General features: G+C 45.2%; 1 protein-coding gene across 1 annotated transcript in view; it reads right to left on the bottom strand.

The window, feature by feature from the left end:
• Gna14 (G protein subunit alpha 14) overlaps window positions 1-15,471 on the bottom strand; it is a 172,116-nt gene that overhangs the window by 4,354 nt on the left and 152,291 nt on the right. Inside the window, exons 3-5 of the mRNA XM_051146209.1 lie at window positions 4,263-4,417; window positions 2,657-2,785; window positions 970-1,099 (exon numbers count right to left, since the gene is read on the bottom strand). Coding sequence (XP_051002166.1) covers window positions 970-1,099; window positions 2,657-2,785; window positions 4,263-4,417 — 414 coding nt within the window. The remainder of the gene's footprint in view (window positions 1-969; window positions 1,100-2,656; window positions 2,786-4,262; window positions 4,418-15,471) is intronic.

Here is a 15,471-nt window from a genome sequence, read left to right as displayed (position 1 = left end):
GGAGGACACTGGTATTCCTTGGAAAATAATCTCACAAAGTGACTGACAATCCTGATCACTGTCAGAGCCTCTGACAGAACTAGACCCAGCCGGCACCTTGCAGCTTTGCAGGAGACACAGGACCTGTCTGGGCTGAATCTGCCCCAGATGCTCTGAGTGAGACCCTTTCAGGAGAGTAAGAACAGATGACAGCTTGAATTTTTACACTTTCTAAGGGTTGACTTAGTAAACTGAGTTCCCCTGCCTCCCAGGACTCTGGTTTTTCCTAGTTTCCACCTTTCATTACACATTATGTTTACCTTGGGGAGTGTTGTGAATAATCCTTGCTCTTAGGCCACAGCCACTGTCAATCATCTAAGTCAGACTCTGTGGTATGTGACCAGGGCACTCAATTTTTCCTTAGGTTTCTTAGGAAATTGTAGTGAGGTTCTAGTCCATGGTAAGTAGTAGGCTGCGCTACCTACATTAGTCACATAATGATTAAAACTCTTGGTTTCTTGTTTGGGAGTTTTTGTTCTTGTTTTTTCTTGTTGCCTTTGGGTTTGGGTTGGTTTTTTGTTTTGAGTGGGTGGTTTGGTTTGGTTTGGTTTTTGTTTTGAGACAGGACCTCACTATAGCTTTGGCTGGCCTAGAACTCAGAGAGATCTGCCTGCCTCCGCCTCCTAAGTTCTGGGATGAAAGGCATGTGCCACCAAACCTGGCTCTGAAATCTAATGATATCTATCTCAGAATGCATTTTCTTGCATTCTGACAGGTGACAGTATTTAAGTTACGCAGGATTTTGGCATTGGGTCTGCAGTGCACCTGTATGTAGGCTGCATTGGTAACAACAGTAACCTGAGTGCTGGCTGGAGAAAGAGGGTCTATTTCCTCACATAGCTGGCTTTTTGAAAATTGAAGAAATAAGACTGTCTTCCACAGTTACCACTGCCCAGCAGCATACTTCAAAGTTCCCCACCCCAAACATACCTCATTGTCACATTCAGCCAGAACCTGGTCATATTCACTCAGAGCAACCAAGAAAATGATGGAGGTGACGCTCTCAAAGCAGTGAATCCATTTCCGTCGTTCAGATCGCTGGCCACCAACATCCACCATTCTGCTCAACACAGGTGGGCAGTCAATGGTTGGAATGCACAACTCCAGGGAAAGGACACAAGCCGTTACACCAGGAAGTTAGTGCCCTCTGGGGTCATCAGTTTAGAGGGAAGGGGCCCTCAATGTTAATGTATTAGAACAGTGCTGCCGTAGGCAGAGAAGAACATTGATGGTTTCCAAGCAAAGAAGGCAGATGGAGCCTACCTGGTGATACTGGGTAAGAACCTGCTGCAGCAGTCCTGGCACAAAGTGCCAACATCCACTTGGGCACAACTCTAACCACCCACACAGAGACCCAGGACACAAAAGGGACAAAAACAAGCTATTTTCGTGGTACCTCTACTTTCTCAGTTCCTATATTTAAATGTCAATTTATTTTTTGTTTTTTACAACTTTGAGACAGAGACTGTGTGTGTGTGTGTGTGTGTGTGTGTGTGTGTGTGTGTGTGTGTGTGTGTGTGTGTGTGTGTGTGTGTGTGTGTGTGTGTGTGATGTGCGTATGAGTGCAGCTGCCCTGGAGGCTAAAGGAGGTTATTGGACTTCCTGGAGCTGGAGTTAAAGGCAGTTATGAGCCACTCAATGTGAGTGCTGCCAATGAACTCTCTTAACCAATGAGCCTCCCCTCTAGATCCCCCTCCATCCTAGTCCTGACTTCATGGTTCATCTCACTTATCCACAGATCCTTTCTATATTAGCTGGATATGACCCATTCTTCCCATCTGCATGTGTCTTCTGCTCAGTATGAAAATCCAAAAGCTTTACCTGTGTCTGGGAGATATTTCAGGGACTCAGACCAGGGACTGCTGACATAAAGCCCTAAGTACTTTTATGAGTCCAGTGGAACCTTATGTAAAGGAATAGCTATCATGTCACTAAGGCCCACTGCTGCCACACAAAATGCAAGCTCACTGCTGCCACACAAAATGCAAGCTCACTATTACCAGGTCTCTGGGTATTTTAGGGGAAACTAGTAAGTTTAGAGTAAAACATTATTTTTAAGTATTAGAGCAAATATTTTTTCCAACACCATGGCAAAGGGCCTGAGTTCAGTCGCCAGCACCCACATGGTGGCTCACTACCACCTGTGACGCCAGTCATAGGGGTCAGATGCATTCATTGTCTCAGAGGGCTCTTGTACACACTGGTGCACATGCATATACATTGAGGCACACACATACACAAAATAATTTCTAAAGTGCTTTAGATGTTTCAATGTTTTTAAAATGCCCTCTACTATAATTTATTTTTCCTGTACAAAATTCAGTAAAGATCTATAAAGGTCTTATGTCAGACAAAGTAACAAGTGAGAGAAATTATATTCAGCATTAGTGAACATGCTGTGTTAGACTGTGTAGTCACAGGAGTACACATCTGTGTATCTACACATAAGGCTTCTCCCCAGTAGAAAGAGCCCAGAAGTCCCTCTGTTTTGGAGCTGGAGACCCCAGAAGGTTATCCCAACCTAAGGGCTGCTTAGGAATTGCACACCTAAGATTCTGCCCCGAGACTAGCTCCCTGAACAGACAGATCCTTGAAGGACTCTGGGAGACAGACTTACCGGAAGATGATGTTTTCCAAGTCGAATGGGTACTCTATGATGCCAGTGGTGGGCACTCGAACACGAAGCACGTCCTGTTGTGTTGGCACGAAAGAGGGCATGGCGATTCGGTCGATATCAGTCAGGTAACTGTGACATTAAAGAGTCAAGATGCTGAGGCTCCATTTTGGAAATGGAAAATACCCTTCCTTGCTCAGAGAAAGTCCTCCCTGACCACAGGAACCCCACAAGACGTGGAGGACAGCAGTAACATTTAGAGGTGACTATGCCAGGTCTCTCTATTCTCCTGATAAGGTCTGAAGGGACCAGGGCTCAGAAGCACATTTGTGAGCCTTCTGAGAATGTAGTTTGCTCCATCCCAGTTGTTAGCAGCATTATCTATGTGACTGTGAGGGAAGCAGAAGCCTAGAGGCCACAGAGGTAAGAAATGAAACTGGACCCTCACCCAAAGGACCTGCCCACTTGCCTTCATCCAAAAATATTACATAATGTAGCCACTGTTCTCACAAGAGCAGCTTCTGGTGAGTTTTCTCCATAGATGTAAATATACAGACCCGTCACAGCCAGTAACAGTGGGCTGCTTCTGGGAGGGAACACAGGGCTCACTAGTTTTGACCTTGAGCAGCCCGACTCCCTGTACAACCTGCCTGCTTCCTTAAAGGGCTTTATTCCTCCCCACTCTGTTGCCAATCTAACATCTTACTGGTTTCTTTGCTTTTCTTGAAATGCTTTTATGCTGATGGTGGTTGGATCAATTCTGCCAACCTGGATCAAATTGAACACTTCCTGGGACAAATGTCTAGGGAAAAATCATTAATGGCCACAGGGAGTAAGGATGCCTTCCCTGACAGCTGCTTTGTCCCATTCAGGCTTGCTCAGAAGGAGGCCAACACTTAAGAGGAATTGAGTGGTTTGGGGGAGGGATGCTATGGCCCTGGGAGGAGGAACAGTGATATGGAGGAAGGAGAAAATACTGAGCTTCAGAAGCACAAACTAGCAGCAACCCCAAGAAGAAAACTGTGTGCTCAGTCACCTGTTGGGTGACACACAGTCCTGGGAGACTCTTAAAGGGAAATGCTGTGATCTCTCTGAAGTGGTGTGCAATAGAAATTCTCATGTGTTGATGGTTTAAAGCTAGAGCTTTATGGATCCAAAGTACCTAAGAAGAGGTAGACTTTCTGAGAGAGTCTGGCTTTAAGAGTCCAGTGTGGTGGTCTTGCAAATGCCTATGTCCAGCACTAGAGGGCAGCACAAGATCAGCAGCTGATTTAAGTAAAGCTTGCCTGCCAGAAGGATATGGAGAGGAAGAAAATGAAAACTACAGGCAGGCATATTCTTTGCTTAAATCATAACTTCACCAAAATTTACATCAATTCCTCTAAAGGAATATCCAGTTTAATTAGGTGAGAAAAGGTGGGTGCTGACTCCAGGGGACATCAGGGAACCCACAGAGAACTAAGAAGAGGCTGAGCAATGCCAGGAAGTTGGGGGTGGGGGGTGGGGAGGTAGGGACGACAGGGTGACACTGCCTGTTTTCACCATTCTGGCAGTCTTATAGAATTGGCCTGACCACAGTTCTGGCAGCTGTGGCAGGCAGAGTACTCACTATTTGGCAGAGTCTGACAGCTGGTACTCCCGCCTCCTGTCGTAACACTCCTGGATTCCTGGATCCAGCCACAGCTGCTTGATGGCAGCCACCTGGCCCCTGGAGAGTGCAGAGACTTTGTCTACTTCCACTTCTCTGATGATCTGGGCATTTTCCTACTCAAAGGAAAGAAATATCTGCATTAAGCAAAGAGAAGGCTAGCAGATATGGGGATGATCTTGCCCTGGCTCCTGGGGTGGGGCCATCTGATAGGTCCTGAGCTGTGCACAGCGAAGCCCTCAGAAACTGGTGGACTGCATGAGTTAATTTGATTGCTTAGTCTGGGGAAGTGAGCTACAGACAACACCAGACTTGCACCTCTAGTCCAGCAATACTACAGTCAGCTGCTCAGACCCAGCACACAATGGTGAACAGAGATACCCATGCCATGCAGCCACCTTCACTTCTTCTACATGCTTTCTGTTCACTCCAGCATCTGTATAGCCAGAAATGTACAGAAACCTTTGGTACGCCAGGGTTGTGTGGCAAAGTAGGCCCACCCCAGGTATAAGAACAGGGACACACTATCTCCGTGGGTGTTTGCACCAATGCCAATTGTCAGCCTGTTCTTTTTCTCTACGTTTCTTTTTCTTTGTATATAATTTTTTTAAAGTAGATTTTACTATGTAGATCATCAATAGGTTTAGCAGAAAGCTTCAACTCAGCAGAAAGTCCCTGTATGCCAGCCATATAGTCCCATGAGTCCGTGTATGTCCTTTCCCACCTGGGAACCACCCCAGAGTGCCTGCTCTGCACAACACTCACTAGGCTGCTTATTATAGCAGTTGTCCTACTATCGTACTAATGGTTTCAGCCAGGAGTTCTGTGAGCATATGCCAAATAATTTTTTCTCATTTGCCAAACAAGCACATACCCACCACACTTGAACCTCTGTGTGTAATCCCTTCCACTGTCCTTAGCCAGTGAGAGGGATGGAGGGTCCTGTGTAGTTTATGTGGAGGATAGGCACTGTCCCCAGCTTCTGGCTTCCCGTTGCCACTCTGTTCTCCCCAACAGGATCAAATGCTTTCCTTCTGCCCTGTGGTTTCCTCCTACCCTATTGCTGGCTGCCTCTACCCTCTACATTTCAAGTGGCCATAGACTTTTGTCTTCAAACAAGTCTAGAAACTCCACAAGAGCAGAGTCAATACCTTACTTGTCTTTTTTTTCTAAGAGCCCAGTTCAGTGTCTACAAGTAACTGGTACCTTCCTTTGGTATGTGAGCTCAATAAACACATGTGGTGCATATAAAATGTATCTGTGTAACAGGCAGGAGTCCATAGCCATGGAATGTGAAAAGTGCAGGACAGAAGCCTGTGCAGAAGGTGGTAAGCCCACAAACGAACTTGGGGACTCACTGTGGTGGCTTTCAGTCACCTGACTAACTCCACCCCTTCTTGCATATCATGCACCATAGGCTTTTCTTCTAAACTTAACAGTGAAATCCAGCTTCACTATTGAGAATTAGACCCAAAAAGTTGACAGGGAATTGGGTGGGGAATTGCCAGGCTGCATACAAGGTAGCTAGCATCTGCCCAGGAAGCAGACAAATAAAGCAGGAGTCTCAGAGGAAAACAAATTCAAAGACAGAAGTATTTTGGGAACAAGGCAGCAGTTGCAGAAACATCACCAATGACCAAGCTCTCAAAGAGAGTTCACGAAAGACCTATATTAATGTGGCATAATGAAACCCATTATTTGTACAGTTAAAATATACTAACAACAAGGGGAAACACTGACTTTCCTTTTCCCTTTTCTCGAAATCAACATTTTCACAGCTTGGTAAGGGAAATCAGAAGACAGATGTGTTTCATGCAGAAGTTCCCACGCCAGCCATGAAAGTGTCACAGATGAAGTGGCGCCTTCATAAAGGGCCTTCTGGCTGCTGCAGGGTGCCTCTGTCAAGCACAGAGGGGCTTCTAACTGGGATCTGGCAGGCTGCCCAACCTCTGTCAGGCCCTCATCACAGGGGCCATATACTGTTAATGGCCCAGCACAGCAGCCATCACTGCAGGGCCTTTTGTTAGGGAACTATGTGTTTATGTTTTAAATTTGTTTATGTATTTTAATTGGCAAATTGATTCAACATAGTTATATATACCACATGTTTTCTTGACATGTGTAAATACTTAACATCTATGTGTGTGTGTGTGTGTGTGTGTGTGTGTCTGTGTGTGTGATCTTTGTATGTTGAGAACACTAAGACACACTTTCTTGGCAATGTTCAAGTCTCCAGGAGGTGTAGGAGGCCTCTTGAACAAATTTGTCTTGTCCAGCTGACATTTTAATTAAAATTAATATCCATTTAGGGCTGGAGAGATGGCTCTGCCATTAAAGGCTAGGCTCACAACCAAAATAATTAAGATCCATTAATATGTTATAAATGATGAAACCTTAACTATATATGCTGTTTGAAAAGTTTACTGATATTTGATAGCCTCAAATATAGCAAGCTTGGTTTTAAAAGTAAGATTAAAATTAAAAACCTAATTCAAAATCAAAGTTCCCTGCAGCACAGCATTTTCAACATCTGAACATCTCTGCTCCATGTTTCCACAACCCTGTCCATATCCAGGGTCCACTGCATACTCTACTAAAGCTTGTGAGTGGGGACTCCACAGCCATTGGCTTTTAAAGTCTTGCAAGCATTGCTACCAGTCAGCTGTGCCAGAGGCACTTTCTCTGTAACACACACACACACACACACACACACACACACACACACAGTCACGCAAGCACAAACCAAAACCCAAAACATTCTGCTCCTAATAATGAACAGAAAAGTTGCATCCATTCTAGCATTGAGGGCAGCTAGAAGTGGTGGATTAATTCTCGTTTTAAATATGCCTGAATGAGTTGGCAAGCTAAGCAGCAGAACACAGGAAAGAAGACAGCTGCTCTCCCTGCCGCTGTTCCTGGCTCAGCAGCTCCAGTTTCAGCACCATGTGGGGAGACATGGGGACTGGGTTTGGAGATTAGCAGAACAAAAGGTCCTCCCAGGTTCTTTGGCCCTTGGTTGTTCCACAGAGTGGCCCTAGTAGCTTGCAGCTTACTACTAGGGGCTCAGATATGGCCATCCCTCCTACAATCACCACTGACACTTAGTGGGAGAGACTCCACTTGAGTGTTTGGAAGCTCACATCTTCCACATCCCCCACACTTCTGAACTCCACATGAGATTAGGAAAAGCCTATTTCTACCACTGTTTTTCTCATCATATTTTCTCTAAGAAAATCATGAAACAATAGAATTCATCGATGACAAACTATTGGAATAAAAGGCTTCAGTGCTTTATTTGTTTACCTTTAGTCTAAATTTCATTGGGTTTCATAGTGCAGAAAAGGCTTATAGCAAAGACTCTTGTGATAAACTGTGTGCATGCACATGCACCCATACACACATGCACATACACGTGCACATGCAAACACACATGCACCCATGCACATGTGTACACACACATAGTCCCATGCACATGTGTATACACACATACAAACAAACAAACACACAGCTACAGTGATGATGCACTTGACAGGCAGGACCCATGGCTTTGACTACACTATCATGGTGGTTCCCATAATTCCCTTCTGCATGTTTCTAGATTATAGTTAAATATGAAAAGACATTGGAAGTTTGGGGACACAGAAGGGAAGCAGTAGCCACTGCGCTCAGAAGACCAGAGATCCACTCCAGCCTGCACACACTAGGGCTGGTTTTCTAGTCAAGCTCCTGCTTTAAATCCCAATGTCTCCACAACCTGGTTCAGTTTCATGCCCCGCACACACATGAGCAGGTCTGTGAGGGAGTGTGCCTGTGTGGTCAAGGTGGGGAGGGGCAGAGGCAGATGTGGGCCTACACCCTCCTCATGGCCTTCCCTCACCTGCTTCACATCCAGCTCCCCCCCCCACCCCAACTGTCAGCCTTTCTGATGCATAAAAACTTTACACCCACTGCCAGATACATAGAGGCAGCAGCTTTCCAGAGCCTTCCTCTCCATTCCACAGCAACGGCACAGCCCTATAATTACTCCACCATTCTGTCACAGTCTCCGCCAAACCCAAACTGATGCACCAATGCTTCTGTTAAAGCTCTTCTGATTCTGTTCTGGGTTAAAATTCCCTATAGTCATAGGTCCAGGTGAAACTAACATCTCAGGCATCAGTCAGGATGACCTAAATGTCTCAAATTCATCTGCACAATGACAGCCAGTCTTACTGCTCCCTTGTGACTGGCCCTCCATGCTGAACCTGGGCTGGCTTCTGGCATGATACAGCCCTCCTCTTGAGTATTTCAGTATACTGAGGTGTCTTTGGGTGGGAAGTACATCAGACCTTTACACAGATGTTAAGAGATCAAAAAGAGAGCAAATAGAGCTAAGGATGAGTGGAGGAATAAGCTCATATTTCTACTAGAGGATGCCTGAGGGATGGAAGAAGGGTGCTGTTCTGACAACTCCCCACACCTTTGCCACCATGAACCTGGCTGTGCTGGCCATTTCTGAGAGCACTTCCCAAGGGCAGGGCCCAGAATCCTCTCGACTATACCATGTTCATGTAACGTTCCTTCCCCTAAGATGTCTGGAAGCCACCTGAACCTTTAAGCTCTAGGATGGAGAAGCTGCATCCAACCGTCAAATTTATAGTTGACTCTCTTGGTGTGCATCTATGTAGGACCTGCTCATGCCCTCTGAACCACCAATGTAATTGCTTTGATAAACTCTTATACAGTCTTACTAAGGCACAGTGTGCAAGCTGAGGCCTGTAGGCCACATGCAACCCAGGACAGTTATGACTACAGCCCAACACAAAATCACCAACTTACTTTAAACAGCATGAGGTGTGTGTGTGTGTGTGTGTGTGTGTGTGTGTGTGTGTGTGTGTGTGTTCTGTTTTTTGTAACCTGATTGCACAATGTATAAGCATGGTTTTGTAGATGATGTCATGTCACAATGTCAAAAAGTTGGGCACTCCTGGAAGAGAATAATGTTATAATAGAAAAAATTATTTGGTGGTATACACCTTTAATCCAAGAACTCTGGAAGTAGAAGCAGGCAGATCTCTGAATTCGAAGTTAGCCTGGTCTACAGAGTGAGTTCCAGGACAGTCAGGACTATAAGGAGAAATGATAGATAGATAGATAGATAGATAGATAGATAGATAGATAGATAGATAGATAGAAGATATGAAAAAATGTCCATGTGCTCAAAACAGGCCCAAGATTGAATTTTTTAAGTATTTTAAACCTAAGGCAGCTTGAATCACAACAGCGGAACCCCACCAAGAGGGAAGGCTCACTATGTGGCTGGTGAAAGCTGCCCTTTTGTGATCCCTTCTTTGGAGCTGGTTGAGTTGCATGTACCCAGAAGGCCTTGCAATGGGTCCTATAGACAGATAGGGTTTCCTGCTACCAACTTTCTCCTCCTCTTCCTCTGGCTCTGAAGAGTTCCCTTAGTTTTCAGCTTTGTTTTACAAGGGACAGTTCAACCCAACAAACCTCAGATCTGCCCTTTTTCTTCTCTTTCGGTTTCTTTTCTTTATCCAGATTTGTACCCATAGCCTTAGAGACATGGACATTTATCTCATGCCCCTGCTCAGTCCAGTAGGAGTCCTTGTGGGGCAGAGGTGGGGAAGCCTCACTGCACAGTGTTGCTCAGGGATCCAGGCTTACACCGGCATGTGTTTCTACCACTGTCCAGGGCCCTGGTGTTCTCCAGGCCTGTAGAGGAGGGAAAAGAGCATGGAATACTGGGCAGGAAGTTCAGTGAGTCAGGTCTGGAGAAGACATCACTTCTAGACACAGTTCATTGGCCAGGAGCGGTCAACGCGTCCACTGAGTATAGAGGAGGCAGAGGAACCTGGCTTCCTGTACTCAGATGAAAAAGGAAGCAGAATTGGGTGAAGGCTGGTGTCTATGCTACTAACAGACTCAAAAAACCTCTTTTGCAGAGGTGACTTCTGACACATTTATGATTCTAGTGTGGCCAGTCAAACTACAGTCACACTGCCTCCTTTTGCACTATCCACAACAACAGTGCCAAGTTGCTAAGTCAGAACCCAAGTGGACTGCAGGGCTTTAAACACTCCCTTGGCCACACACACACACACACACACACACACACACAGTATGCTAACCCCAGAAACAGCTGGATAGTTAAATGCATCCATATAGCATATCACTGTCCTTCCAATTCCTGAATTGATTCATCCAGGATCTGCTCTACAAAGGAATCATTCTGCACTGGGTACTAATAAGTACAAGAATGTGACTGTGGAAAACACATCAGCTGTTCTCGTATTCAACCTTATAGTGCTACGAAGAAGACACTAGAAGACATCCAGAGTGTGGGGCAAGAACCCTTGAAAAATGAATTAAATGAATAAGAAAGGGGAGAGAGGGGAGGAGAGATGGGGGAGGCAGGGAGAAAGGGGGGAAGGAAAGGGGAGAGAAGAAGAAGATGGCAGGCAGAGAGTGGGGGCATTCTACCTATACAAATTTCCCCACTCTAAAACCTACAAAGAACCATGGCCGGCCAAGATGAAGTTAGATTGGGACATTGCCCCTGAGGCTGGAATCCTGCAGTGAAATTAAACAAAAGTACCACCAGTGGGAAAAGTAGAAAGCATTCTGATTTTGATTATTTTACAAAATGTAGAGAATTTTCCATTTTCCCCCTTAATTACTTCCTTAAGCAAGCCATGGTGATATGTACTAGTTGCCCAGAGGTTTAATATCAACATTGGTTTGTTTGGTTTTTTTTATAAAGTGCTTATGTTGTGCCAATTAGTTCAGGGCCAATGACTAGCTGTTCCTATAGAACATGAAATCCCAGACAACATGCTGGCCTCAGCAGAGGTGCACACCCCCACCCCAATTTTACCTGGTTCATTGTCCACTCACCAGAAGCCAGTCCACTTCCAAAGAGGACTTTCATACAACCTAAATCCTTCCCAACTCCCTAAAGCAGGTTTCATGCACAAGCAAAGGCAAATTTGGGGGAGTGGGGGGCAAGGAAGACCTCTGCTGAGCAACTGCAGCCAGGCAGGTCCATCCAAGTCTGCATTGCAGCAGCAGCAGCAGCATTGAACAATGCAGGTCTTTGATAGCACCAGGCCACAGCTCATCTGAACATCTCTGCTTCAAGCCCACCTTGGGGACCAGGCATGGTTCCAGAATAATTGTGGATACTTTCTAGTAATTGAACATTCTTCTTCTCCTGGTCAAGCGGCAGAGAACTTGTGGGCAGTGGCATAAACAGACTGGAAACAGAGGCTGGGCAGGAAGTGGTATCCCAGTAGCTCATGGCCCTCTGCATTTGGCAGCATTGAGATAATGAGAATTCTAGTTCCAGCTGGTCCCTTTGCATCTTCACCTGCATTCATCATACTGTTCCTGATTTACAAACTGGAGTACACTGAGCCACAGTGTTTTATGTCTAAACATCTCTGCCTTTTTGGGCTGCAAATATAACATCCTTGCCTCAGGCAAGATCGTAGGAAACATTCAGCAGAGGGCAGGAAGGAGCACTCTTCTCAATCCATTCTCTTCTGACCTTCCTAAAAACCTAAGCCTGCAGCCTCAAAGGACCCAAGAAGTCTGAGAGAACATCCATATTTGTGGATTCATACTTGTGAATTTATCTCCTCACCACAATTTATTCATAGCCTCCACATCAAAACATGACATTTCCATGGTCAACCTTGTACAAGCTGAGTCAGGACAAGTGAGAGCAAGCCTTCTTCCATGTCTTTTATACAGGCTGCCAGGAGAAGGTGTGGGCCAAATTAAAGGTATATCTCCTCACCACAAAGATCAGATTAGAAGTGGGTCTTTGCACTTTAAATGATTTAATTAAGAAAAATATCCTCAAAGGTGTGTCCAGTCCTTTGGATTTTAATTCATTCCAGATGTAGTCAAGTTGACAACCAAGAATGGCCATGGCACATAGCTACTTTTCACAGAGTATTCAAAAGCAACTGCTGGGATTTCAAACAGGACAGGCGAGTCCTGTTTGGTTAGAGATCCAAAGCATTGGCACCAATGAAGATGGACAGATGAGCTGCAAGAAAGAGCCATGGAGGATAGGGACATGGCTACTTTCTGGACCCAGGCTCAAGGTTAGCCCTAAAAATCATCAAGAAACCTAACAAGTTCTCCCTCCTCCTCCCTTACATCTTACATATCTTCACAGTAACCAGGATAGCCACAGGTACCTGCAGAAGATCAGAGCACTTCAAACTGTCTCCCATAATGCACACATTCCATGCCAAGTTGCCACAAGGTTGCTCAGACTCTTTTCTATGCCGGGAAGTGAGGATGCCCCATGGCTCGTGTTATCATTGGGTACGCAGGATCGTATCCCAAACTCATACAGGGTGTGGGTAGAATTCAGTTCTTCAAAAATGGAGGACTAAGAACTCTGTTTTCTTCTCAGCTGTCACCAAAGGTTTCTCTCAGGTTTTGGACACTAACCCCCTCACATCAAGGCCACTTACTTTTTCAAACCCAACAAGACACTACACCTGAACTCTAGATCTTTTTGTATGGTGATGGTGACATTATACCATCACTGACTACCTGGGGCCATCAACAGCCCTGATAGGCAAGAGTACTAGGTCATACCTCATATTCCTTTGGTGGGTACTTGGAGGTCCTTCACACACAAAAATCCCACGAAGACCTAGGGGATAGCCATCATGGTCCTGCACACACCAACAGGAAGCCATGAACCATGGAAGCCATTTTAGAATTCTGCCAGCACATGGTTTTGCCATAGTTACGGGGAGCTTTGCTGCCCATTCCTGTCTGTTTGGCTTATGCTAAATGGGGACCACAACACTTCAAACGGGATGGAGGTCAGTTACATTTGCCCCAGTATTAAAAAGATATATTTTTAGGATTAAAAGCTAAGAGTGATCAGGCTTTTTGAAGAAGTGATAAGCTTTGCCTGTAATCCATAGGGCCTGTGTGTAGCTGTGCTGTTCTGTTCATGGGATTTAACATTGTGTTCTTAAAAGTTGTGTTTCATTGCAAAAACACACTCACATCTAGGCTGTAGACACTGCACCACACTCACCACCCTTCAGCCTCCCATCCCTTTCCAGTGATGCTTTCAGCTGGGAGGGTTCATCTTTGACATCAAAGCTTGCATTTTTGAAACTCAGACATTGCAACACATCTCCAGAGAACCATCCCACAACAACTCCCACCCCCAGCCCCCTTTATTTTCTGGTGTTTCACTTTTTCCAGTCTTTTCAAGAGCTCGAAAAACTCTACAGCAGACAACAAATATGTGGGTCACAGCTTGCTTTAATAATGTGTTTTGGAAATGGTTTTAATCCTGGATGCATGTTTGGTGGTTGTTTTCTTTTTGCAGTGAGAACCCACAGGCATCTCAGCCTAGGAGCAGAATGGAGGTCTTCACTTCCCAAGGATTCCTAGACCTCTGCTCCATGGGAAGCCACCCTAGCTCCCCAACCCTGGAGTTCTCCGAGCCTCTTCCCTGCCCTCAGTCTAGATAGGATGTGAAAAGAGTTGCAGACCTCTAGTAGCAGCCAGCTTTTCCTCTGCCAGCCATTGCCCACTCCTCTGTAAAGCCAAGTCACAGGGCACGGCTTTGGAGGACAAAGAAGCATCCAGTGAACTTCAGGTGCTCTGCAGCATGGGAGGGTGGTGACTGCCTTGGTAAAGTCCTGGTTGTGGTTAGACAGAGGGGTAAGGGGTGGGCTGACTGCGGGCCCATGAAGCTGAGCTAGTGGAAAGAGACCCCATCCCCCATCGTTGCTCAATGAGGTTAGTTCAGGATCTGGATTTAATTAGTCAAGCAATCAAAGTCTCATCAGGACACAGGGCCAAAAAAAGTACAGGACTCTCAGCTAAGTTTAAAGTTCAGACATGTAGTGAATACTTTTTAAACACAAGTGTGCCACCTGCATTTAGTAGACACCTGCAATGCAGAATGAGTCCAAGTTGCTCTGGATTGGGGGCTGTTTATCAACAACAGTGATTTGTTGTTTGGTTGGTTGCTGTCTTTTGTTTGTTGTTTGTTCTGTCAAGGCAGAATGACATTGGTAAGGCCACATGTTTAGGCAGTGAAACAGAAATAAATCATGCACATTTGTCCCTGACAACAGCTCCACCCACTTCCAATGTTCCAGGAAGTATTCCAAGCTCCTTTTTAATACATCCTAGAGAAAAGTCAACTTTTCCTCTCCCTTTCACCGCTCCTCAGCCCACCTCCCCTCCTGGGGTTCTCTCACCGACAATGACAGACCGGTTAATAAAAAACCTGCAACTGCTGGGTGCAGTGGCACATGGCTTTAATCCCATCACTCAGGGAGGCAGAGGCAGACGGATTTCTGTGTGTTCAAGGTCAGCCTGATCTACAAAGGGAGTCCAGGACAGCCAATGATACACAGAGAAACCCTGTCTCAAACAAACAAACAAACAAACAAACAAACAAAAAACAAAAACCCTGCACCTGTACTGAGCATATACCAAGACCCCTTTCTGTGTCACTGTCCCCTAAAAAACACAGCTTACACATTGTCTACATTGTTTTCAACACTATGACATTACATGTAATCTATAAATGACTCAACAGACACAGAAGGAGGCCCACACACCACATGTAAACTCCAGGAAACGTCATAGAAGAAACTTGAGCATCTAGGTAGATCTCTCTGCTTCCCATCATACTCACTGTCCTCCATCCCCTCCACATGATAGAAACAAAAAAATCATGGACACAAACATATTTATATTTCATACTTGATTCTACCTAAGATGGTCATAATGGTAAACATTGACATATGCATATATATATATATATATATATACATATATATATATATATATATATCTTTATTTTTTAAAATGAAAGATAAGAGGTAGAGTGGCTTACAACTGTAATCTCTGCTACTTGGGAGGCTGGAGTAGGAAGACCGAGCATTTGAGACCATGCTGGACAACATAGTGAAAGCCCCACCTCACACACAACAAAAGTTACTGCCATTGTGCATGCTGAGTGCATGGCTAGACACGAGGCACATCAGGGATGCTTGTTTCTCTCATACGTGGGATTAACAGTGCTTCATCTGGCTCTTGGACAAAAACTACTCCATACCACATTTTCCCGAGAAATCCCAGGTAGAGGGGGCTAAGGAAACAGCCTTAA

Source organism: Acomys russatus, chromosome 5 (assembly GCF_903995435.1).
Source record: "Acomys russatus chromosome 5, mAcoRus1.1, whole genome shotgun sequence".
Taxonomy (NCBI): Eukaryota; Metazoa; Chordata; class Mammalia; order Rodentia; family Muridae; genus Acomys; species Acomys russatus.
This window is presented reverse-complemented; position numbering and strand designations above follow the sequence as displayed.